This window comes from Xenopus laevis, chromosome 2S, assembly GCF_017654675.1.
Source record: "Xenopus laevis strain J_2021 chromosome 2S, Xenopus_laevis_v10.1, whole genome shotgun sequence".
NCBI lineage: Eukaryota > Metazoa > Chordata > Amphibia > Anura > Pipidae > Xenopus > Xenopus laevis.
In genome coordinates, this window is record NC_054374.1 from 133,027,012 (window position 1) to 133,054,490 (window position 27,479).

Consider the following 27,479-nt stretch of genomic DNA (forward strand, 5'->3'; position numbering starts at 1 on the left):
TCCCTTCCTCATTGCAGGATTTCCTTCAGTAGCTGAATAGGGCTATATACCACTGTGGGAAAATGTAGAAGCTGATAAACCATGATTTTAAGTAACGATTTTAATATTCTGGACAATATTAACCTGTGGTTACAATAGCACTAAAAAGGCTTATTTACTAAAACAGAGCAGTTTTCAGATGCAATTCCTTGTGGGGCTCATTTATAAACCCTAGGCACTTTGCACGTGGGCAGCAACCTATAGCAAAAATGGGTTACTGCCCAGGTGCAAATTTGCCCAGTGTTTATAAATGAGCCCCAGTGTTTTTCACCCCACAATGCAGTGTTTTCACCTCTGTTTCAGTTTCATTAGAGCAGGGTGGGTGGGTACATTGGTGCTCAGCAAATGTATGTGAAAGTGCAAGGAGCATGTTCAGAGCATGTTCCTTTTATTAATGGCATCCATACACAAATATGTTTCAATGTTTATGCAAGACTCTTGGGGGTATATTTATCAAAAAGTGAAGTTAATAGTGAAGTTCTGCCACTAGAGTGAAATTCCGCCACTCTCCATTCATTTCTATGGGATTTTTATAGGCGTATTTATTAAAGGGTGAACTTTCACTTTCACCCATTGATAAATAAGCCTTTCAAAATCCCATAGAAATGAATTGAGAGCGGCGGAATTTCACTCTAGTGGCGGAACTTCACTCTTTGATAAATTTACCCCTTGGACTTAATCAATAGCTTAATTATGGGGCACCATGCCCTCCTGCAAAAACTATGTTTGGGGGGGCCCCACACAGAACGCAGCTCCTACCCATCTTCCCTCCCGCTCCTCTCGCTTGCTCCCTTCGCTTGCATTCCATATAGTGATCAGTGAGGGGGGATTTCTCTTGCGCTAAAGAGGAAGCAGACCCCACTCTATATGGATTGAAGTAACTGCAGCAGCACTCTGTTCTGTGATAAATGATATTTATTCGTGCATCGGCAACGTTTCGAGCTATACCAGCTCTTTATCAAGCCTGGCTTGATAAAGAGCTGGTATAGCTCGAAACGTTGCCGATGCACGAATAAATATCATTTATCACAGAACAGAGTGCTGCTGCAGTTACTTCAATCCATGTGTGAGAACCTTTTGCAGAGAGGAGACAGCGTGCACCTGTGACTTCAAACAGTGATTGGTGTGAGTGTGGCTCTTTATCTTTGAATTGTATAGACCCCACTCTATAGTTACGCCACTGGACTTGATGTTGTAAATTAACCTTCATATCTCTAAACCTGAGTCACACTCTGCCAGTGTCGGACTGGCCCACCAGGATACCAGGACAACTCCCGGTGGGCCCAGGTGTCAGTGGACCCTCATGCTGCTAAACTTTTGGCCTATTTCATGGCCATTCCCTATTTCTATGAGAACAATGAGGCTATATAGATGGAATAATTGATTATAGTATAAAGAAAACAGACTAGGAGAATAGAGGTTGATTGAGGAGATGAAGAATATTAGTACTGAGAGGGTGGGCCCCTGATCTAAGATTTTATGGTGGCCCCTGGTGTAAGGTTTTTGGGTGGGCCCCTGGTGTCCCAGTACGACACTGCACTTTGCTGCAAGAAAATTTTAATTTGATGAATAGTTATGTGTGGGCCGGCCCAAAACCTGCAGGACCCTTTGGTTGGGTAGGTTCGGACTGACTTCATGATTGTCGGGTCATGGGCAATTTCAGGTTGAGCCCGTCCCCACCCATGTCCTTACTTTCAGCAGCCAGCATATCCAGTGCTTTTTATAGACTTGCGCCTGCGTGGCCCTGCCTCTTCTGTGGCATCATAGTGCAACAGGTTGGGCGGGTCTTTAAATTCGCACGGGCAACAAGTTTTGGTCAGGTGTGGGTAATGGAGTGGCGGGTTAGGGTCAGGTCCACACTTCACTATAACATAAGTTCAACAAAATCAATAGGGTTTGAATTGAAAATAAATACATGGTGCCCTATTTATAAAATGTGTTACTTTATATTATGGCTGATGTGTATCTAAAAAAGCTGTTAACTAATTAGTAGACCTTTTATTTCAGCCATTGTTCTCTTGACTTACTTGTCAGTTTCTACATATTTGATTTCACCCTAAAAACAAAATCTTTGGGGTAACGGGAACTAGAATATTTTATACTGCAAATAAACCAACGTGAAAGTGAAAAGAATTATCCATACAAATGGCTTAAACAAAAGAGATAGATGCATTTAACATTCGGGTTAAAACAGAGGTACAATAATAATATCAATAACAGTAATAATAATAATAACAATAATAATAATAATGTGTAGAATGAATGGCTGTGAAACGATATACCAATTTCTATAAGACAGAGGAGGAAGCTGAACTTTGTTCATGAGTAACTCTTAGATTTCTGTTCCGGGTATTTTCATTATTGTTGTTAACTGTTTGCTTGCTGTAGATTGTAACAAATACAAGTTTGTCAAATTCCTGACTGCCTAGCCCTTTAAATTTACAAGTCTGGTGGTGGGGACTGTAGAGTTCCTCTGCTGCAGAGCAATTGCCACATGTCCCCGTCATAGCATTTCAGCATTCAAAGAATCATAGCCGTTACTGATGCACTACCACTCTTCTGATAAAAATACTGGTTTTCTCTGCCAGACAGCAAACTGATTGATTCTTATTACGGATTCTTTTCATCCAGGGAGTGAGCGACAGCCTGGTCACATGTGGGTGAGAGAGAGTTTCTGCTTCAGTGTGGGTGAAAAAGACTGAATTTGCTGCTGGTTTGTGTATGTGTTTTTGAAAGTATGAATTAAAACTAAATCTGCTTGTGTGAATCCATGTTGTGGGTGAGTGTGGCTGAGTGCATTGGAGTGTGAGTAAGTATTAGCACGTGAAAATATGTTGCTTCTGCATCAAGGGGACATCTGAGAGTCGCTGTGTCTATTCTGTAAGAAGGTATGTGCTGTTCTCATTATCACTTTATATGAAGCTTAATTTATTGTGGGCCAGTCTCTCCATTGATTGGCAACTTATTACCTGTTTTTGCCAGTTCTGCTTCTAAAGTACTGTATCTTTGCAAGTCTCTTCTAAATGCTATTGTAACATCTATTAATATTAGCGACTGACCAGCCCTCTACACACACGTTCTCATATAAGCCATAGAGTGAAGGTTATTAGTTTTTAGCTTCAACTAGACACCCATGAAAACAACTGGTTGTGTAATTGTTATATTTATTATGCAGTGTAAACATTTTAAGTGAATGTTTTATTGTATTTATGTCCTTTAGCTTTAGCCATACGTGTTATCCAAAATGGGGTTTTCCAGATAAGACATCTTTTTGTAATTTGGATCACTACACATTAAGGGGCAAATTTATCAAGGGTCGAAAATTCGAATTTTCACGTTTTTTATGGCCAAAACTGTCAAATTCGACTAGGGAAATGTTAAAATTTGATTTGAGTTTCTGAAATTCGAATTTGATTTTCGGAATTTATCATACTCTCGCCTTTTAAGAACTTAAACCTGCCGAATTGATGTTTTAACCTATGGAGGATGTCCTGGGATCCATTTGGAGTTGTTTGCAGCCTTCTTGACATTCGAGTTTCACTTGAAAATTAGATTTTTTTTTAATAAATTGCAGTTGGTCAAATTTTAACCCTTGATAAATCTGCCCCTCAGTCTACTAAAAAATTATTTAAGCATAAAATAAACCCAATAGGATAGTTGGGATAAAGTACAACATACTGTTTTATTAATACAGAGAAAAAATAAATCATTTTTAAAAATGAGAATTATTTGATTAAAATGGAGTCTATGGGAGATGGCCTTCCCATAAGTCGAAGCTTTCTGGATAACAGATCGCATAGCTGTATTTATGTATCTATACTGTATGTTATACTCTTGTATTTTTAAATGTGTTGTGAAAATTTGTAAGTAATAAGCTAGCCAATGTTTTGTGTGTGTGTGTATTTAGGCATAGTTTCCTTTTGTAAATTGGGACAAAGTGGCTCATACTTTTCTTGATTTTCAGCCCCCATTTTCTGTGTTTTAACCTGTTCTTCCTGCTTCGAAAAAACTCAAACGATGTAGAATATTTTTATGTATGATAAAAGACATCAGTGGCAGGTTCTTCTGGTTTTTCTGTCGTTTGTATTATTATTTGAATGCCTCTTTTCTGGATCAGTTACACCCTGTAACACCCTGCATTGTACCTAATGCAATGAATTCTAAAAGTGTGCATCAGGTCTAGTAACCCATAGCAACCAAATAGCATTTAGCATTTACCTGGCAATTGTTTGAAAGCAAGTATCAAATTGGTTGCTATGGGTTTTAAAACCTAGTGTAAATTTGCAAATTTTATTAAATTACACCATAAGAGCTATTCCCAAAAGTACAAGTTCCCAAAGATCTGACACAAGAAATGAACCTGGGCCCTTAAGAATAACAGAACTGTAGCATCAGTATGGTGCCTTATTTTCTAACTTAAAATCTCTGAATACTACATTATTTATAGTGCAATGTTTTTTTTGTTATATCCTGCACATTTCCACAGCACTTTACAGAGATTATACATAGTGATGGGCGAATTTATTCGCCAGCCATGGATTCGCTACAAATTTACATATTTCACTGCCCGCAAATGGTGGGGAAAAATCGCCATGAAATAAAAATTGTCAAAATTGGCACACGTCAATGACGCCCATTGGCTTTAATGAATATTTTGCCGTTTCACGAATATTCCAGCGAACCGAAATGGGACAGATTAGTCCATCACTAATTATACATCATTCCCATCAGTCTCTGTCCCAGTGGAGCTTACACTCTGAGGTTTTATTACAGGTGACCACAAAGGGGCAGATTTATCAAGGGTGGAATTGAAAATTCGAATTCCAATTATGGTCAAAACTGCGAAATTCGACTAGAGAATTACCAAACTCGATTCAAGTTTTTTAAAAAAATTTGAATTACATTTTCGAGATTTATCATACTCTGGCCCTTTAAAAATTTGAATTCGACTATTTGCCACCTAAAAGCTGCCATATTTCTGTTTAAGTCAATGGGAGAGGTCCAGAGATCAATTTGGAGATGTTTGCAGCCTTCCTGACATTCACGTTTTTTTTCAGATTTCAGATTTTTCAGATCAAATTCGAATTGAATTTTTGGGGTCATTTAAATTCATCATTCATTTTATTAATACATATACTGTAATTATATGAATTCAAAATTAAATTCTTGATAAATGTGCCTCCCCGTGTTACCTTCTGATTTGTTCATGTGTGTTACTAAACCTGGCACAAACTTTGTGACTTTTATTGCACCACTACCTTTCTATTATCTGTAGAGATTTCCACTTTGCTCTCTAGGCCTGCTTCCACATTAACATTGAGTGTTTACTTAGTCAGAAAGAACAAACTAATCAATAAAAAAGATCACAAAGCAGACATCCTGTTCACTGACTGCGAACATAACAAAAATGATTGTGTCTGGAGCCAAGTGGCACTTTGAAGTCGAAATAGATGTGTGTATTGTGACTGTTGGCAAGAAGGGCAAATTAACACAATGAGTTTGTCATGATGATTAAGTTACTTTAAGACCTGTTCTCTTGGACTTATAACCTGAAAATTAATATCTGTGCGACATTCAACACATAATTTATGATGAATTTCAAACCTAGAGAAGACTGTGAATATTCTGGCTCTGGATTGAGTTATATAACTTAGGACTTAGTTTTAGTATTAGTTTTCATGAAAAAAAAGTTCCAGTAGAGGGTATCATGGAGCAGCATAGCCATCTACAAGGGTGACTTAGTCTTCCATTAATATTCCATTAATATTTTAATATTTTGTATTAAACATCACAGGAGTCATTTATTACTGGCCCAGATACAAGTGCAAAAACACTAATGGGCAGATTTATCAAAGGTCGAATTTCTGTGAATTTTTTTTTACTCTAATAAATGGGAGGTTATTTAAGAAAAAATTTGAACGTCTAATATTTGATTGAATAGCGCCGACCCGAAAATTTGAATCAAATTAGAAATCGAGTTGTCCCTCCCAAAAGAGATTCGAAAGTCAGGAAGGCAATTAATAATATTATATTCAAATGGTTCAAAGGACCTCTGCCATTGACTTGCAAATTAACTCGGCAGGTTTTAGGTGACACATAATCGAATTACAACTGTTCCCATGGTCAAGGTGTGATAAATCTCACATTCAAAAAAAATATTCAAAAAATTTAATTCTAATTTACTATTCGACCCTTAATAAATATGCCCCTAAGCTTAGCAGAATCATGTCCCTTAATGCTTCTTTGCACTGTGAACCCACTCTAGCCCTAACCCTATCTATGTGCCACCCTGATGAATACAGGAGCCAAATTAAAGCCACAAGACCTTTTAGACTTGTAAAATTATGATATATTCAAAACTAGTGGTATTGCCCATCTTTCTAGTCAGCAAGCAGATATTGGGGTTGACTTATTAAATAGTGAACATAATGAACAGCTATTTGAATTTGATGCATGTGAGTAAGAGCCCTTAGAGTAGAAGTTCAGTTAAATTAGCATTACAATAATTTAATATCTAAAACCTGATCTTTACAGAAATGTCGATTATATGTGCCAAGGTGGCATGGCTGCCACTAATTCTGGGAACTGCCGTAGGCTTCTTCACGACTTTCTACTTGGTTCAAATACTTTTGGAGAGAAATTCACAGCCTCCATTAGTAATCCGATCATGGAAGAACACGGAGCTACTACCAGAGGTCGGAATGCCTCATTTTCATCTGCCAGGTAATTAAGCAACAATAAACTTCAGAGATATGACAAAGGTGCCCTTCTAATGTATTTTTGTGATAAAGAGTTTGGGCATCGTTGGTACGGTATAATTGTGCATTTTGTAGGTAAGTCAAAGTTCTCTGCAATTGATACATATATTTATATATATCTGATTCAATGCAGAATACCATTCATTTGCTAAATCTAAAAAACAAACATTTAAAATGCAGCATGTGTAAAATCTTGAAAACCCTTTCAAACTGTCCCCTTTAAGGTCTTTAGTACTGAACATGGGGAATATAGTCTAAGAAACTTTCAATATACATAAATTAAAGTTGTCAATGTAAAAAATAAAATGATAAAAAGAGTAGCCGAGTAGCGACACCATGTGGTTACATACAGGAAAGATAATGGCAATGCAAATGAATATTTTAAATGGGAGATAAATCAGTGGTATTAACTTTAAAGGCGTATTTTAAAGGAGTGATTTGCGCATTTTTGTTTTATGAATATATATATATTTACTTTTTGAGAAATGTGTGGCTATTTATCTGTATGGAGGGAAAGACCTGAAGTTGGACTATCCACCGGGTATCCAATTTCATGGCACTCCGTCCTCAGGAACTGCTCTGGGCCTAAGAGTGGCATTAGTTATAGTATATTTTGATAGATAGAAGGATTGGGGTGAAAAAATGGTATTGCTTTAGGGCCCATCATTGTGTTGGTATACCCAAATGAAGGAACGCATGGATTTGCTTTTGGGAGTATGGTATGCCTTATTATTAACACTTGTGAAAAAAACAGATTAAGAGATGCTTTCCAGAAGGTGATATTTAGTAGAATATCTATGATGGTAAGCACATATGTGAGTCTTGACCAACACACACAAGGAAGGATTTAGTCGTAGAGTTTATTTACACCAGCGTTGCTCCACATGGCTGTCGCAACTATAGTGCCTAGGATACTATCTGGCTGCTATAGAGGGTACCCTCTAATGTCAGCAGTAATAAATGCAATGTAAGTAATGTGCATAGAAATAAACAATAAATAAACACTTTACTGCTGTAATGTGGCTTTGATATACAAAGGGGCCACTGTATACATTGTGTAGATAACCTGAAATGTGTAATTGCAAGCCTTTGTTATTTTTTAGGTACATGAAGATGTCTTGAAAGTATGAGTAACATATATCAGTGTTGCAACCAATTATTGTCTGCTTTAAAGTGGACCCGTCACCCAGACATAAAAATCTGTATAATAAAAGTCCTTTTTAAATTAAATATGAAATCCAATTTCTTTTTTTTTATTAAAGCATTCATAGCTGTTGTAAACTCATTTTAAAATATCAGCTGTCAATCAAATATTGCCTACCCCGCCTCTATGCCTAGGCATAGAAGCAGGGCAAGCAATTACTTTCACTTTCCATTCAGCACTTCCTAGATGTCACTGCTCTCCCTACATTCCCCCAGCTCTCTTAACGATTTAATTGTGTAACCAGGGCATGGGGATAGACATTGGGTCCCTGTCCCCTGGTGCACAAACAAGATTCTGAGATGATACAAGGCTTGGCTTAATAACAGTGTCCACAAAATGGCTCCTTCCTGGTTGCTATAATAATTATAATTATGAGTTCCCAGACTGATGGAAACAATATTCAAATAATTTATACACTGTAATTAAAGTTAATTTTGCTTGACTAACCAGATAAAATAGGATTTGGAATAATTTTGTTTGGGTGACGGGTCCCCTTTAAAAAGTGTGTATAATGCAGTCTGACAGCACTGACTGGCAGTTTATGAGACAATTCCATTAGATGGGGAAATGCTATGTGGCATGTTAAGACCTTGGATGCTGTGGTTTTAATCAACCGGAACAATAAAGATGGACGTTTTTAAACCGTTGTCGAATTGAGCGATCTTTGACTTTCGGAGTGCCTGCAACATTTGAAATTTGTGGCATGGTACTTAAAACAGATTTAATTTAGTCACCTGTTGTAGTAATGGCAATTCAAATACAAAGCTGATTTTATGAGAAGTTAATGTGGGTGTGCTCTAATGTTTTGTATTGAGAAAGGCCTAAAAGATGTTCAAAATATACAGAGTCCTGATCACGATTTTCTTTTTTTTAATAATGAGCTTTTTCACTTTTTAACATTACTAGGCATATGTTGTAGATAATATTTTTCGTATTGCTTCCACCAAATCTTTCCTTGTTTTACACCACAGAAGATGGCAGTGTGAGTGAGGAACTCTCCAAAAAAGTCAGAGTTCTTTGTTGGATCATGACTGGACCATCAAATCTACAGACCAAAACTATTCATGTGAAGAATTCCTGGACCCGTCACTGCAATGTAGCACTATTCATGAGCTCCATCACCGATAATCAGTTCCCTACCACTGGTCTGGGAACTGGGGAAGGCAGAGACAAACTTTACTGGAAAACAATACGTGCCTTCCATTATGTACACAAGTACTATCTGAATGAGACAGAATGGTTCTTCAAGGCAGATGACGATACATTTGTAATAATGGACAATTTGAGATGGATGCTTTCAAATTACACCCCTGACCAGCCGATTTACTTTGGGAAGCGCTTCAAACCATATATCAAGCAGGGTTACATGAGTGGAGGAGCTGGATATGTTCTTAGCAGGGAAGCCCTTATACGCTTTGTAGAAGGTTTCCGTACTGGTGTCTGCACACACACAACCTCAACCGAAGATGTGGCAATAGGTAACTGCATGCAGCTAGTGGGAGTGATAGCTGGGGACTCAAGGGACACTGAGAAAAGAGAAACCTTCCACCCTTTTCCTCCCGAACACCATATGACTATGAGATTTAGAGAATCGAAGTCATTCTGGTACTGGAGCTACTGTGTCTATCCTATTGTGGAGGTTAGTATTCATAATACAAATGACTTCCAAGTCATATTGGCTGTTACATTTTTCAACTACATGTTACTACATACATTATGATAATGGGCCAAAAAATGTTAAATATTAAATTTTTTCTAATATCGGGGGGATGGAGGAGAGACTTGGTGCTAATCCCATAATTTAATTTAAACAAGTTCAATGCATGTCGGTATAACCTGCATTATATACTGTACATATTATCCCAGCATGCCACTGGGATATTTATGCCCACTTTGAAGGCAAAAAAGGGAAACTGTCTGGGTACATAGTTTATACAAAGCATGTGTAAGCTGACACACGCTATCAGGGCAGTACCCACGTCTGTACTAACAAAGTGAAATTAATTTATTTAGGAAATATGTATTCTTTGTTTTATTTTTTTAACTACATAAGGTTACATTTAGCACCGAATCCAGGATTCGGTTTGGGATTCGGCCAGGATTCGGCCTTTTTCAGCAGGATTCAGTATATGCAAATTAGGGGTGGGGAGGGAAATTGCGTGACTTTTTGTCCGAAAACAAGGAAATAAAAAATGTTTTCCCCTTCCCGCCCGGAAGGATATTCGGCCGAATCTTTCACAAAGGATTCGGGGGTTCAGCCGAATCCAAAAAAAGTGGATTCGGTGCATCCCTAGTAAAATTATACATGTATAGGAGGTGGAATGCTTCAAATCTGGCAAGGAGTTTCAAGATATCAAGAAGCAAGCTTGAGGGTTAATAAATCAGTCCCTAGAAACCAGCCAGCATTTCAATCCTTTCTATATAACTCAAGTTTTTCTTTCCTTCAATAACTTTAAAGTCTGTTTGACTGTGTATTTTATTGTAAGCTGGTGCCTAACTAAACCCTATATTCAAGTGTAGAACTTAAGATCACAGTAACCTTGTATATTATACTTCTTTTCGAAGTCACACTTGCCACTCTGAAAGGCATTAATATAATCTGTCATCACAACATCACCAGGCAGTAGGGATGCACCGAATCCACTTTTTTGGATTTGGCTGAACCCCCGAATCCTTCGTGAAAGATTTGGCCGAATACCGAACCGAATCTGAACCCTAATTTGCATATGCAAATTAGGGGTGGAAAAGGGAAAACATTTTTTACTCCCTTGTTTTCTGACAAAAAGTCACACAATTTCCCTCCCCACCCCTAATTTGCATATGCAAATTAGGATTCAGATTCGGTTCGGCCGGGTAGAAGGATTCGGATTCGGCCGAATCCTGCTGAAAAAGGCCAAATCCCGAACCGAATCCAGATTACCGGAACAAGACTCATGGCTTCAGTGTACTGTTGTGTGTTAGGATATTTAAACCAAATAAGTCATCATTCCATGATTGGGAGCCCTAAAATATTCTTCTGTGGGGCCCAGTAACATCTAATTATACGACTGATTCACACTTGGATAAATAAAAATTCCAGCAGTCCCTACCTCAAGTATACTTGTTTGAGCTGGAGGTGCTCTTGTTATTTGTATGTCAGAACAACAATTCAACTTTCATTAAACCTTTTCTTTTTTTATATAATAAGTCGTTCTATGTATTTTGTTTTGCAGGGTCCCCAGTGCTGCTCGGATCTGGCCATATCCTTTCATTACATTGATCCTGAAGACATGTATGCTTTGGAATATTTTACATACCATCTCCGAGCATATGGATACCAATATCGTTACCAGCCACCGTTACCAGAGAATGCAGACAACCTCCCTGTTTACATACAGAATGAAACTGTGAAACCTAATAGAACCTTATCTGATTTCTTAGAACCACCAATGGAGTGATAAAGCATCATGGGAATTTGGACCTACAATGATGTTTTAGCATGATGCCGACAATGACACCCTACAATTTATCATGACTTTTTATGGTTAATTATTTTGTTTTGCAGCTTGCCTGGATATAGAATTTAACCTTTTCATTTTAAGATGGGTATATGCTTAAAGATCTGCTCATTTGTCAACAGTGCCAAATGTTCAGATTTTAATGGGAATTTCCCACATGCTGAGCCAGATAGGTAAAATCTGATGATATTGCCCTGGGTCAATACTAGGAAAATAAAAAAAGGCCTATAAAGAAGTGTCCTCAGAGGACCACATAATGATACCAATGTTGTCCCAGTCCAACAGATAACTGGCTGATATTGGTCGCTCAGGCCATTGTCAGAGGATACCAAGTTCAATATCAAATTGAAGAATATATGGGATAAGTCTTTAACAGATACATAAGAAAGAAAAGAAAAATAGCAATAACAATAAAAATCCAACCACACCAAAATGAAGATAAATAGCAAAATAGCTTGTGTATCTTAGTGTAAAAGGGAAGTTGAACTAGATTAGTTTATTGCTCCTTTCTGAGTTTATATAAAGGCACTAGGTCAGTTTAATGCTCTTATACAAGTGATCAATTTCTAAGGCGATATTCACCACAAGCCCAGCCCCTCCCCAATCTCTCTCCTACATTCCAGTAGTTCAGGGGTGTCCAAACTTTTTGCAACGAGAGCCATATTTGGTGAGGTGAAAATGTGTGGGGGCCGACCATTCAGCCTGACGCCACTATCCCTTCCGAGGTAGTTAACTTGCAATCAGGATCATTCACTCACGGAGGTGGACGCGTACATATCGTTTAGGGAGTGGAGAAGTGAAGTGTGTTTGACTTATTCTCCATGCCTCATTTAAACAAGGAATCACGTACCGTAGCAGTAATATTTACTTGGTAATGACAAATCTGTCAATGCTAATACCTAAGGCATGAATGGGCATTAACATACTCAGAGAATAGCAAATGTGCTGCATGGACAGCAAAGTGGAGTCATGGTTAGAATGTTTGCCCTCAGAGTGACACTTTGGGAATGTATCAGTGAATGGGTAGCAATGAAATCAAGTAAAAAGATAATTCAGCACTGTACTATATAAACGATGCACTCTGCTTGTTGTGAATCAGACTTGACATACATCAGGAGATAAGCTGCAAGCACATTCACATTACACCATAGAATTGATATTACCACTGCACTGCAGATATTTGAACGCATAGCCAAAAACCGTATAGATTAAAATGCATAATAATTTATAGATAATTTGAATAAAAAGACAGAACATCTTAATGTGTATATCTGATGATTCAAGAGCAAATCTGGGTCCCTTTTCTTATAAAAAAAAGTATAGGTTTGGGGTTAGGGGATGTATAATGCCCACCCCCAGCAGTAATGGTTGCACCTGTGACTTGCAAGTCACACCCAGACAGCATGAAAAAATGTAAGTGGCCAATGGGAAGGAATGGCAAAGAACAGCCAGTGGAAGGAAAATGACAAACGCTGCTGCCTTGCTGAAGTGAAATGCAACCAGCTGCCTCTCCCCCTTGCGTTAAAAGCTTCTGTTCGTCTCTGGCACAATCCCCTTCTCCACTACCACAGCAGCCTCCATGTCAGCACCAGGACAAGTAGTGAGTCCGCCAGGCAAGTTAGCGGCAGCACTGACTGGGACTCACCAAGGCGCAGCAACCTGATTGGGAAAAGTTAGTAGCGGCTGCAGCTGGTGACAGGTTGCAAGTGACTTGTGCTCCACCTACTCTTGCCTACAGGTCCTGCTCCAGCTTCCCTTCTACTGGATCCACTAATGGCCCTTTTTGTGTGAGTGCTGGAGCACTGAGTAGGGGAATGTCATTGCTGAGTCTATGGGATGTGACGTCACTGCACCAAAATGTCAGTTCCCCAGACCCCAGTGAGAGTCGTTACAGTCGGGAATCCCCAGCCCATGTACTGAACTCTGCGCTTGGATCTGGTCTCAATGAATGAATTGGAAGTGGATATGGATGTGCATTTCTGTGCTCTCGATCAGCACCTGCTTGGACGATCTAGTCTTGTGGGCTGGGAGCTTCTCAGAAGAGGGCACTAGGTGTGAATCAGTTGTCTAAAAAAGGAAAGGAGAGGAAGTGTCGCTTGCGGAGGCTACAGGCAGGTGTAAATTTTAAACCGGGCCACAATCGGCCCACGGGCCAGACTTTGGACATGCCTGCAGTAGTTTCTTCTACAAATAATTCCTGATTTCATTATACAACTGAACACTACTACTTCACAGGACAAAATGACATTTGAGTGTTCAAAACAAAAAAAATTGGCCCAGTTATCAGCTCTGATAAATAAATGTGTCCATTCTTTCCTCCTGACAGTCAGGAACATATTCTGGTTAATTGTATAATCCATCAAACTGTTCAGGTTTAGCTATAATAAATTTGCCCCTTAGAATTGTATATATAAATAAATAAATACATATATATATATATATAAAATAAACTTTAATATGTATGTTTCAGAGGGAATTTCAAACTGATATGCAGGCAGTGAAAGGAGAAAAAGAGAACCGGAAAAAGCGTCATATTTCAAAGATTAAACTAACCTGGCACTCATTCCATTATCTGGTTACTCATATCCATGACCTGAGTTATTAGACAGCAGGCTGAGTACAGGGTCAGAGAAATGACTTGTAAATTTTAAGAATTCACAATACTGGTTAAAAATTGGCAGCATGCCAAAAAACACCAATTCAAAAGTTATTTACAGTTTAGATCAGTTATAGGCTGACGGTATAATATAAAACATTCTTGTCAAGAGTCAAGAGTGAGTTTATTGTCATTTCATCCATATTCGTTTGTACAGTACACAGTGAATTGGGATTATATTAAAACAAAAGGGCAAAGCTGGGGCCAGACTAATTGTGCCTCTGTCTTGGCCACTATGGTCTGCAAAACCCAAAAGTAGTGGTGACAGTTATAAGCAAGCATTAGATACACCATGGTACATACATGATGGGTCACACCAAGGGATGCCTGATTTCAATTGGTGCAAATCAACAGTAACCAGTGGCATCATGGGCGTAAAATATGGTACTTTGTATCTGGCTTTTTTTGCACATTACTACACCTTATTAAATTTCCTACTTTTGACAGTAAGTGGCAGCAGTAGTAGTTCGGAACTTGGTTTGGATTTCCTCTGAAAGTTGATTTTCCCTGGAAATCCAGGAAACCCAGAAAAGAAACATAAGTAACATTTACTTTTTCACACGAGACTAAGCCAGATCCTAGGTTGTCAAATAAAAGTGACACCGGCAAACTTTGTATTGTCTTAAGAAGTCCTGGAAACTTACAAAAACATACATCTTGCTTTGCCAGGTACAACCTCTCTTACATTATGTTCTTACCAAAAGGCACTAGAAAACTTTGCACTATATACACTTATATAAAAACTTTAACACTCACAAAGAGATATACATAACCTGCATTCTCTAGAACAGTGCTGTCCAACTTCTGTGGTACCGAGGGCCAAAATTTTACTGGCCTATGTGGTGGAGGGCAGATAATAGAAGTCAGTGTTGGTCACTCCCTCTTTTAAACCACGCCCACTGTAAACCACACCCATGTTACCACAAGAACTTTTAAGATCATATCCAAATTAACAGTGGCAGCACACCAAAAAAAACAAATGGCTTGTGCCAGTGTCGGACTGACCCCCACATGCGTGTGCATTGCAGATGAAGGACTGAGGGGCCCTGGACAACAGTCCCGGTGGGCCCCAAGCCCCCCAGTCCGACCCTGGTTGGTTCTCACTGCAGGGAAATCCCTCATCACTCATATGTGAAAAATTGAAGTCATGTTAAAACATACCATTAAATCCATATGCCTCATCCTACCCTGTGGATAATACAACAACCCCCCAACACATGATTAAACACCTTAGGGGCCCCTAACAACAATTTCCAAATGCTAACAAACCCCAAGAACAAACCCCTAACAGGCTTACATTCCACAGGTAGTGTAGGGCAAGCAGAGAATGGCACACACAAGCAGCACTGGGCAAGCAGAGAATGGCACACACAAGCAGCACTGGGCAAGCAGAGAATGGCACACACAAGCAGCACTGGGCAAGCAGAGAATGGCACACACAAGCAGCACTGGGCAAGCAGAGAATGGCACACACAAGCAGCACTGGGCAAGCAGAGAATGGCACACACAAGCAGAGGGCCGCCAGTTGGACAGCCCTGCTCTAGAAGCATAAACCAACCTAACAGTCTCAATAAGAGACACAGTCAAAGCTCTGTCTGTCAGAAAGATATACAGAAAAGGTTTAAAATGCTGCAAAAATGTTTGCAACCTCACAAAAAATGGCTCCAATCCATGGATCTCAGTGCCTTCTCTTTTTTAGGCAAATTGGCTGAGCAGTCATCGCCCAGTCAGCACTGGAAGATGCAGTTGATCAAAGAGAAAGACACACCTGCCTCCTTTTAACAGGTAAGAGGTTTTGTTTGGCCTTGATGACAGCAAATGGCATAACCTGCTTGCATGTCACAATCAAGATTAACCCATTGGAGTCTGAGATGACTCCACTGTGAGATTGAAAGTCAACCTGTCTCCCATGCCAATGACTCCTTGCCCAAATCAACAGGCAGAGTAGACTATGAAGTCTCAATCTGATCTCATTCAGATAAACTGACAGCTAGTACTATTATCCCTTTTAAGGAGCTGCTGAAGCTTAATATCCATAATATATGATAGAAAACTCTACAGGCAGATGTTTGGTACTTGATTACACTCTGGGCAACACTCTGATCAGAGTCTATGGACCTCATAGGGTTATGCCATCCCTGAATTTTATAAGGACCTTCTCAGTGACACATACTCATCAAAACCATTGAATTTCTAGCCATCATACAGGTCCCACATGCAGATGTTGATTTGAATATTTTGATGGAGGATATTATGGAGACAAAGCAGATGCTAAAGCACCTTTGTCATTAAATGCATGTAACATGTCCTCACAAATGTGTATAGTCAATGTTTAAAGCAGGAAAAGTTATAAAAATGTATGACTACCTTGGAAGACAGCATTGTCAGTAAGTGAGCTTAAAACTCTAATCCCATAATAAGTGTTGAAATACATAAAATTGTATCATAATGTACTTACCGTCATTTTGCTTTCCTAAACAACTCCATGACTGCCCCCACCAGAAGGATCCTCCTCCCAATAAGCTTCTAGTGATAAGCTTCTAGAAATCGACCAGAAAATGAATGGGAAATCTGCTGGCACGGTTTTTGTCCAGGAAAGTAAAATCAAGCTAAGCATGACACAATGCCTTACTCATGTAAGCACATACTGGAATATAGCAAACGAATATCCCCAAACATTTGCAAAAAAAAAGAAAAAGCATCACAGTGATTTTGCAGGATTATCACAGAGAAAACAAGGACGGACATAGATAAATAGAGGAAAAGAAAAGTGCAAACAGAGTAAATATAAAAATAATATGTCTTGTTAAAAGCCAAGCACACACCAAAGTGATGACAAGTGTGAAACCAGCATGGCAGTCTCATTTGGAAGGAGAGATACTGTAACTAAAAACTCTAGTTAAACACCAGTAGACACATACTACCCATAACAGAAGTGCTAAACAGGAATATCACAGAGAGGGATTCAGTAGCCAAAGAAAAGAGAAGCCCTTGTCAAACTTCAAAACAACCCAAGCTAGAATTAGAGTCAAAGGGGAATATCACAGTTAAAAAAAGTGAATAACAGTACAGACAAAGAAACTACAATATCTGGGATTACACATGGCAATCTGCCATCAAAATTCTAGGACACTCCCTTCCACTACACTCCCCTAAGCTTCCTTTATGGGGTAACTCATACCTGACGGTTTCTACTCTGGCCCCAAACAGGACTCAAACTTCTTGGGGATCTTACCTCAGGCTTACCTCAGAACTCAATTCAGTGCATTTAGTTCACAGTTCTCTTCATTCTGACTTATTATACATACTACACCCTTAGAAGACATTCTACATTCAGTTCCCCAGCCACTTGACCTCCTGAAGGGCAGATAGCTCAGGGCAATATCACTTGTTTCCACTAGGGGCAGGCTCGTTCTATACTAAATACTAAATCAGATTTATATTAACCCATCTTTCAAATGGGAAAAAAAAGGATTCCTGCCCACTTTGTGGACTTACAAATGCAGATTTCTAATGTGTGACAAAATATTAGGAATATTCTGATCATTGCAGCAGAGACAGAACTTTCATTTGAAGCAACGTAGGGGGTTCTTCACAGTCAGGACAGTGAGGTTGTGGAATGCACTGCCGGGTGATGTTGTGATGGCTGATTCAGTTAATGCCTTTAAGAATGGTTTGGATGATTTCCGGACAAACATAATATCCAAGGCTATTGGGATACTAAAATCTACAATTAATATATACAGTATATATATATATATATTGGTATATATAGTTTATGTGACTGTATTGAGGGGTGAGTGTGCGTATATATGGGTGCTGGGTGCCATTTGGAGGGGTTGAACTTGATGGTCTTTGGTCTTTTTTCAACCTGATTTAACTACAGTATATACCATCTAACCATGTAACTATCACAATTCAGGGCTGGACTGGTTCATATTATGGCCCACCTGGCATGTCATGTGATTGACCCCTTCTGGAAGCTGCCTTTGTGGTTGGCAGAAAGAATCAAACTCTGTTCTGCATTTACGACTGGGTCTGTTCCCTTTCTGGCTTATATAGGTGGCTGTTAAAAATTCCAAATTGTTAGTCTTTTTATAGAAATGGAAGATCGCAGAGACTGCCCTGCTGTAAACCATCACGGCTTAATCCACATGTTCCAGTGACCAGCAGTAGCAGTACCCAACATTGGCATCATTTGCAGGCAGAATTATTAAATGCCAGCTGGCTACCTTTGAAACTCTGAGAAACTTGTAACAATGAATGCACAATAAAGAGCCTCATTCCCTAAAGGAGTCGCATGTGAGTCCTATCCTATAGTGTACATGTGGGCCCTGGACCACAGCGATTCTTGAAGAATAACAATGAAAGTATCTGCCAGATCCTCAAGCCACAGCAACATCCAAAGCATTTTATTTAATTAATAACCTTATAGCCACATCTCCTGGCTCCATCTTCCGTAACACTAGCTTTAAGCAAGCAAAATCTTGCAAGTTTTGGCTGTAAATTTTAGACAAGCTGCAAATCCATGGTTAAAAAGTTGCTTTGTTTGACCATATTAAGGCAAACACTGCTACTGAACCGTTTACACTGTGCTACAAGGAACTGATGTCATTCCAAGACAGGAGAGGTGAAGGGATAGGCTCAGTGCCGGGGTCGAAAACACATGAAAGCCTGTTAGTTCAGCGAGCAAAGTGCAATTTTGAGCACAAATATTATTTCAGGAGAAAAATGCTAACTATTTGTTCTGTATATTGGCAGATTGGGAATGTCTATTTTAATGTCCCAAAATAAAGCTGCACGTGTAATGTCTGAGATCAGATGGCACGGTTACCTTTTGAGTAAAAATTCTATTTGTAGTACAATATTTGTGAGAAAGACGCCCAATTGGCAAGCCTCTAGCAGGGAGCTCTAGTTCAAGAATAGCTGGAATGATGGAGGTTGGACATCTTTTGACTTTACGAAGCAATAATTATGGCAACTGAGAAGTTTTTATCAGATATCCGTTAGATGTTGATCTAATAGTCAGAGATAGGTGTATAGGATTTTGAGAAATATAAATATATAATGTAATTTTTTTGCACACATTGGCCTTCAAAATTTACTCGCTATTTTGTTAATTTTGTTATTTCCAAGATTTTAGGTCAAATGTAAATTAATTATTTTAGAAAATTCTTGAGATTTTCATTTTCGTTCCTGAATCTCCGAATGACTACATTCAAAGATGTATTAACAATCTTTTCTTGACAATTGTCAAGGGGCCTAACGGCTCCCAGTGGGAGAAGTCCGGACCAAGGAGGAAGCTTAGGGTTAAAGTCCAAGTTTGTGGTATCCAAAAAGTGTTAGGCGTAAGCGTAATCAAGTTCAAGCAAGAGTTCAACATGGCAGGCAGCAAGAACCAGAATCAAAGTCAAGCCAAGGATCAGGAAGCCAGGAAATAGCAATTCAGGAATTAAGGAAACCCAGGAGCACGATTCAGAAATTCCTATAATCGGCATCGAACCCGTGACCTGGAAGTCCTTTTATTTTCAAAGTTCACGCCTGGCGCTAGAGGTCATCATGCCGGCGTCAAGACTCCAGTGTCAGACTATGTGGATCATGGGCGCCATCATCTTTGAAGGGACGCCTCCAAAGACTGGAGTGCCAACGGGCACAACAATGAGACATCCCTTAAAATAAAATAGCATTTTGGAAAATTTTAACTAAAACTCAGATATATGAGATGTATTGGTGACTGTTGCTAACAACTAAAAGAAAAATACACACAACTTAGATACTTTTGGAAACTACACCCCCCCCCCCCCAGGTTTTAAGATGTGCTATAATTCTTGATCAACATGCAGGTAAGAAAAATTAATTCAGTTGGTTTAAACCAGGGGTCCCCAACACGAGCCACATTCAAATATACATAGAGTTGGGGAGCAACAGAAACATGAAAAAAGTTCCTGTTGGTACCAAAAGAGGCATGTGATTGATTACTTGGTAGCCCTTATATGGACTGGAAGACTACATGAGGCTCTGTTTGGCAGAAGACTTGGGTTTTATTAAAGAAAACCTTGCCTCCATGCGAGGAATTAAAACAATAAGCACCTGGGTTGAGACTTTGGAAACAACATCCAAAGGGTTGGTGAGCAACATGTTGTTCACGAGCCACTGGTTGGGGATCACTGGTCTGAATCAATCAGTAGAATTCGAATGCAGGACAAATCCACAGCAGTATTCTTAACTGCAAAAACTTTTATTGGGAATGCACAACACACAACATGTTTCGGGCTAGGCCCTTTATCAAGTGTGCAGGAACATACAAGGTGTGGGTATTTAAACATTTTGTGACCTTTCACCTAATGTGATGCATTGTGGGTAAGTCAGAATTGGTATTCATTAAAACCATTTAAAACAATTAAATCAATTAATATGCATAACACAAACAGTTTTTCAGTGTCCACGAAATTCGCTTGAATCCACCAATTTGTGAAGTATTCGTGTAGTGGAAATACTAAAACCTTTCAAAATTTAACACTATTTAAGACAAAAATAAAAATAAAAGAGTCCATTTCTCCATTTCCACTTGTCGCCAGGCCAATACTCCAGTCGTCTAGCCTATACGTAAAGGAAACTGCCGTTAGGCCTATCCAGGCACTAGCTATAGAAAATGTTGTTACTCACGCATTATTGTTACATTAATAGTGGTTTAAAACATTGTTGCTTTCCAGGTTAGTAGATACTTTTTGTATAATGTTGTTACTATGTCAACATTGTTATATTTACTTATAATTGCAACATGATGTAGCCAGCATGTAATTTTAGTCTCCTGTATCAAAACTCACCATTACTTGATACGGCAGGAGATCCGTAAAGACTAGCTGACTGTCAATATCTCCTGTAGAAGAAATAAGTAATTAATACTCTAAAACTTCAGATTTACAAAAAGCATACTAAATTTAGTTGTTCATTCATCCCTTTAGGTAATTGAGCAGCAATATTTTTTTTTAAGTGATAATAGACACTTAAATGTTATCAATGGAAAAAATGTGTGCAATCTGAACATGTCTTTCGACTTGATATTTGCTTAACTCTCCTTTTGAAAAGAAAAAGAAACAAAAAGACCCAGTTTGAAAATCTCGCTCAGCATTTATTAGAAGTAAAAACTAGTACCTCCCCCACTCGGGGGACTGTAATATGTGATGTGCCAGTATGAAGGCAAAGCTATGTTTAAAGGTTCCAGCCATACTAGAAACTGGAATTTCTTTCTGAATGTCTTAGGCTTCCTATGCTCGTAACTGATGGTAGAACAATTTACAACACTGTGCACTGCGTCAGATCCAATTACAAAGTGTTCAGAAGCCCATATTGAATCCAGCATGTATCAAGGTCCAGTTTTTCTATGATCACCATTGGGCACAAGTATCACTATGGGAGCACCATGGATAATGTGATATTGTGGTGAGATGGAGGCACATAATTTGCCCTGTGAACATGAGCATAGGAACCTGCATAATGGTGATAGTGATTCCTGCTTCTAGGATGGGGCCTAGTGTGTGACCAACATAATATGTACCATTCTGAACATATCCCTTCCTTTTTATCCAAAGGGGCTAAATGGAGAGGAATAAACTAAGTTCAGTGATGCAGAAGTTATGGAAGGAATATTCGACCATTCGATAGTCAAAGTACTGTCTCTTTAAAAAAAACTTAGACCCCCTACTTCGCCAAGTAAAACTTACCGAACCTCAATGTTAGCCTATGGGGAAAGTCCCCATAGGCTTCCTAACAATTTTATGATCGAAGGAAAATCGTTCGATCGATGGATTAAAATCATACGATCTTAGGAAATGCGGTAAATCCTTTGATTTCGATATTTGAAGTCGAAGAATTTTACTTCTACGGTCGAAAATCGAGGGTAAATTAACACTCAATATTCGACCCTAAGTAAATGTGCCCCTATGTGTCAAGATTCTTAAAACACTTTTAATTTCTAGTAATAATTAAAATGCAAAACCCCTGTTAATGAGTTAGAGCCCTTTTAATGTTAGTTGTTATCGTGGATATGATCTTATGTTAGATAATAATGTTTTACCATTGATTCCACTAAAAATTTCCTTTTTTTACACCTCAGAAAATAATAGTGTAAGTGAGGAACTCTCCAAAAAGGTCACAGTGCTTTGTTGGATCATGACTGCACCATCACATCTACAGACCAAAACTATTCATGTGAAGAATTCCTGGACCCGTCACTGCAATGTAGTGCTATTCATGAGCTCCATCACCGATAATCAGTTCCCTGCCATTGGTCTGGGAACTGGGGAAGGCAGAGACAAACTTTACTGGAAAACAATACGTGCCTTCCATTATGTACACAAGTACTATCTGAATGAGACAGAATGGTTCTTCAAGGCAGACGACGATACATTTGTAATAATGGACAATTTGAGATGGATGCTTTCAAATTACACCCCTGACCAGCCGATTTACTTTGGGAAACGCTTCAAACCATATATCAAGCAGGGTTACATGAGTGGAGGAGCTGGATATGTTCTTAGCAGGGAAGCTCGTATACACTTTGTGGAAGGTTTCTGTACTGGTGTCTGCACACACACACAAGCCCAATAGAAGATGTGGAAATGGGTAATTGCATGCAGCTAATGGGAGTGATAGCTGGTGACTCCAGGGACACTGAGAAAAGAGAGACCTTCCACCCTTTCCCCCCTGAAGACCAACTTACTGGGAAATATAGTGAGAACAAGGAATACTGGTACTGGAGCTACTGTTTTTATCCCATTGTGGAGGTAAGAGTTCAAAATACAAAAACAAAGTTCCAAGTCATATTTTGTACATAAAAACTGTTACATTTGTGACATGGTTCTGCATATATTATAACAATGAAGCTCAATGATGCTCCTCATGACCTTAAGAGTTCATGAGTCTAAAAACAGATGCAAAACAGAGAGTAATCAGCACAGCAATTTCATTCTTTATAACAAGATCACTGTCCCCAGCTGCTACCTACAACTACATAATAAATAATCAAGAATAGAGACGGCACCAAAAAGTCTCCAAAATATAAAAAATCCCTTTTCTGAATGTACTCACTCACCGGGATATTCCTGCTCCCAGAAAGACCCTCCCCAAAGCTTTAAAAGCCAAACCCACCCCCTCTATGGTTTATTTTTTCCATCTGCTTTCCTTGCTTTCATTAAGTGTTTAGCATTTTTAAAACCCTTAAGCCATTTAAAATAAAATAGCGTTTGTGAGGAATTCCACTTGGGAGACTGTACCAAGTATAAATATGAGTTCCAGTGGGTTTGCCAGTATCACTCAGTATGTATCTTGCCACATGTATGTGGTGTTGGAGCAGGAGTTCCATGCAGTATTTATGTGTGAGAGATGCCGGTGGGTTTTCATCTTGGAATCTGAACTGCAGACCCTAAGGGGGGAACTTGCAGCTCTGAGGGTTGCAGCAAATGTGGGGGAGGAAAGGAGGCTCATAGAGCAACCACTGGCAGGGCCAGTGTGGAAGGTGGAGAAGGGGCAGTGGAAGCTAATAGTGATAAGGGAAATAGACTCTTATCATGAAAAAAATTGTCGCATGTCAAAAAAAAAAAATGTTGTCGCCCATAGTTTTCAATGCATTTTGGCAAAATTTTGCCTTTTTGTAAATTTTCAGTGAAGCAAAACGGGTTAGATTCACTGGAGGCTAATGAGGGAGACAGGTTTGTTACAGTTAAGAGGGGAATAAAGGGGATGGGAGGGTGGAGGTGGAGGGGATGGTCCATAGCCATAGCCATAGTCCAAAGCAACAGATTCTCAATTTTAGCTGATGATGCTGGGGAGGACAGCTCTAAGCTGGCATGTATGGAGCAGGATGACTCTCAGAGCACCCTGGGAGGCAGTAGCTCTAATATGGGTGGTGGGGGGAGTGCGAGGAAAGAAAGGCAGGTTTTAGTTATAGTAGACTCAATTATTAGAAAGGTGGATACTTACCTGGTGCTTACCTGGTGCTAGGGTTTAGCATGTGGTAAAATGAGTGGGCAGATTATTGGAAGGGACTGGGGAAGACCTGGCAGTCTTGGTACACATAGGTGCCAATGACAAAGTTGTTCATTAGCCCATGATTTTAAAAACTAAGTGTAAAGTTGAGGGCGAGGACTTCCGAGGTAATATTCTCAGAGATATTACATGTACCCCAAGCAACATTAAGAAGACAGAGGGAGCTTAATACGTGGCTTAATGCAGGGAGGAGGGTTTTTAGAGAACTGGGCTGATTTCTCAGTTTCTTGGTTTTGCCAGGCATGGGCTGCACCTCATGCAGTACTGCCAGAACAGTTAATGGGAACAAGTTTATAAACTTGTTGCATGACAATTCTATGGCACAGGTTGTTGAGGAGCCAACCAGAAACCATGCTATACTAGATCTAGTTATATCTAATTTTGTCCTGGGGAATGGCATTATGTGCATTAATCAGCATGGGTTTATGGTTATGTCAGACAAATTTAATTGCTTTTTATGATAAGGTAAATAAGATGCTGGACAGTGGGGGGGGGGCAGTAGATGTGATCTATTTGAATATTGTCAAAGCATTTGACAGTGCCCCACAAGCGAATGCTTTCAATACTGAGGTCTATTGGACTTAATGAGATAGGAAACTGGCTACAGGATTGGGTACAGAGGGTGGTTGTTAATGGTACATTCTCTACTTGGAGTAAGGTTCTTAATGGGGTCCCTCAGGGCTCTGTTTTGGGTCCACTTTTATTTAACTTGTTCATTAATAACTTAGGGGAGGGTATTGTAATTAATGTATCAGTGTTTGCAGATGACACAAAACTATCCAGCCCAATTAAGTCCATCCAGGTATGTGGCATCCTTGCAACAGGATCTTGACAAACTGGCAATCTGGGCAGCTAAGTGGCAAATGAGGTTCAATGTTGATAAATGTAAAGTCATGCACCTCGGATGTAAGAATATCCAAGCCACTTATACCCTTAATGGGACTGCACTAGGCAAATCCATTATGGAAAAGGACCTTGGAGTCCTTGTAGATGATAAACTTGGCTGTAGCAAGCAATGCCAGTTGGCAGCATCAAGGGCAAATAAGGTCTTGAGCTGTATTAAAAGGGGCATAGATTCAAAGGAGGGGGTTATTCGTCCACTGTATAGAGCACTGGTAAATCCCCATCTAGAACATGCCGTACAGTTTTGGTCTCCAGGGCTCAAATGGGACATTATTGTATTAGAGAGGGTACAGAGAAGGGCAACTAAGCTGGTAAAAAAGTATGGCAAATCTTATCTATGAGGAAAGACTCGCCAGGTTTGCATTCTTCTCACTGGATAAGAGGCACTTGAGGGGTGATATGATAACTATGTATACATATATAAGGGGGTCATATAATAATCTCTCTAATGCTTTATTTACCAGTAGGTCCTTCTAGCTGACACATGGTCACCCATTCCGATTAGAAGAAAGGAGGTTCCGGCTAAATGCTATTTTTGCTGTGAGTTGTAAAGATGTGGAATTCTCTTCCTGAATCAGTTGTACAGGCTGATACATTAGATAGCTTTAAGAAGGGGTTGGATAGATTTTTTAGCAAGTGAGGGAATTCCGGGTTATATTTGTTTTCTTCTGGATCAACTGGCAGGTAGGCAGGTTATATATATAGACTTAAAAGTAGGGATGCACCGAATCCAGGATTCGGTTCGGGATTCGGCCAGGATTCGGCCTTTTTCAGCAGGATTCGGCCAAATCCTGCTGCCTGGCCGAACCGAATCCTAATTTGCATATGCAAATTAGGGCCAGGGAGGGAAATCACGTGACTTTTTGTCACAAAACAAGGAAGTAAAAAATGTTTACCCCTTCCCACCCCTAATTTGCATATGCAAATTCGGATTTGGTTCGGTATTCGCCCGAATCTTTAGCGAAGGATTCGGGAGTTCGGCCGAATCCAAAATAGTGGATTCGGTGCATCCCTACTTAAAAGGCTGAACTTGATAATACCCACTAACTGTAGTACAGCTATAGGATCCATTATCTGGAAACCTGTTAAAACTGCAAATTATGGAAAGGCCATCTACCTTGGACTCCATTTTATCCATTTAAACTAAGATATACAGTAATTAATCCTTTTTGGAAGCAAAACCAGCTTATTGGGTTTATTTAATGTTTTCTAGTAGACGTAAGGCATGAAGATCCAAATTACAGAAAGATCCATTATCATAAGCACTCTGGATAACAGGTCCCATACCGGTAATTCCAGAATCTGTAACTTGCCAGCCAGTTGCCAAATAGACACTGTTGCATCATGATATAGTCACATTCTGGGCGTGCAATAATGATGGAATTCTGGGGGGGGGAGGGAGGAATGCAGATTTGTGTCCAGAAATGCAATTTTTACCTTGCTGCATTTGTAACAGATGCTATGACATCCTTAGCATCATCTGAAGTACACTCAAATGAGGCTGGGATTGTGGTATAGAGCAGAGAACACCTAACCCAGGTGCAAGTGGGGCATGTACTTGCGCTCCTTAGTGGTCTAGCCCTTTAATATTTTTTCTGGAATTCAGAGAAGTCACTTGTATAACAACAACTAATGCTTAGTTCTTTTGGATTTTTACGATGAATGTTGTGTATTTTATTTTGCAGGGCCCCCAGTGCTGCTCAGATCTGGCCATATCCTTTCATTACATTGATCCTGAACTCATGTACACTTTGGAATATTTTACATACCATCTCCGACCATATGGATACCGATATCGTTACCATCCACCGTTACCAGAGAGTGTAGGAAACCACACTATTCACATACAGAATGAAACTGAGAAACCTAATAGAACCTTACCTGACTTTGACAACAGACCTTAAACATTTGAGACTTTGTGGGAATTATCTAGTAGAATTAAGCAACTGGACTAAGTTTTGCTGAAACTGTTTCACCACTCATCCAAGCAGCATCTTCAGTTCAACTGGGTGGTAGGAAATGCCCCAGCATTTAAACCCTTAAGGGCAGTAAAGTCACAGACATCCAATCACAATGGTTCCTTAAACGTATTCAGCTGCTGTTACCAATGTATTTAGAGGCATATTTATAATGTTGAGTAAGCAGGGTTGTATTTGCTACCTGTCCAGTTCTACACATTGGATGTCCAATTCAATTATTTCTGCCCGTTACTTTAGAGCCCCACTCCTAAACATAATCACACCCTTTTTCCCCACTAACATCATCCTCATATTTTACAACTGGGAGTACATCATTTTCTTTATAAACAAGTTTCAGTGAGTCATGTGACAAATGACATCACCGATGTCTATTAATTGGCCTGGTGTATTATAAGG

At 39.4% G+C, this 27,479-nt stretch overlaps 1 protein-coding gene and 1 pseudogene across 1 annotated transcript; both read left to right on the forward strand.

The window, feature by feature from the left end:
- Positions 1 to 1,881: 1,881 nt before the first annotated feature.
- Positions 1,882 to 12,747, forward strand: XB5871033.S (provisional ortholog of core 1 synthase, glycoprotein-N-acetylgalactosamine 3-beta-galactosyltransferase 1 S homeolog). The gene is made up of 4 exons (XM_018250094.2): positions 1,882 to 2,927; positions 6,574 to 6,762; positions 8,973 to 9,640; positions 11,214 to 12,747. The coding sequence occupies exons 2-4, from the start codon at positions 6,576 to 6,578 to the stop codon at positions 11,436 to 11,438; spliced, it is 1,080 nt and encodes a 359-aa protein (XP_018105583.1). The 5' UTR covers positions 1,882 to 2,927; positions 6,574 to 6,575; the 3' UTR covers positions 11,439 to 12,747.
- Positions 12,748 to 22,311: 9,564 nt separating this feature from the next.
- Positions 22,312 to 27,277, forward strand: LOC108708994 (annotated as a pseudogene).
- The last annotated feature ends 202 nt before the right edge of the window (positions 27,278 to 27,479 follow it).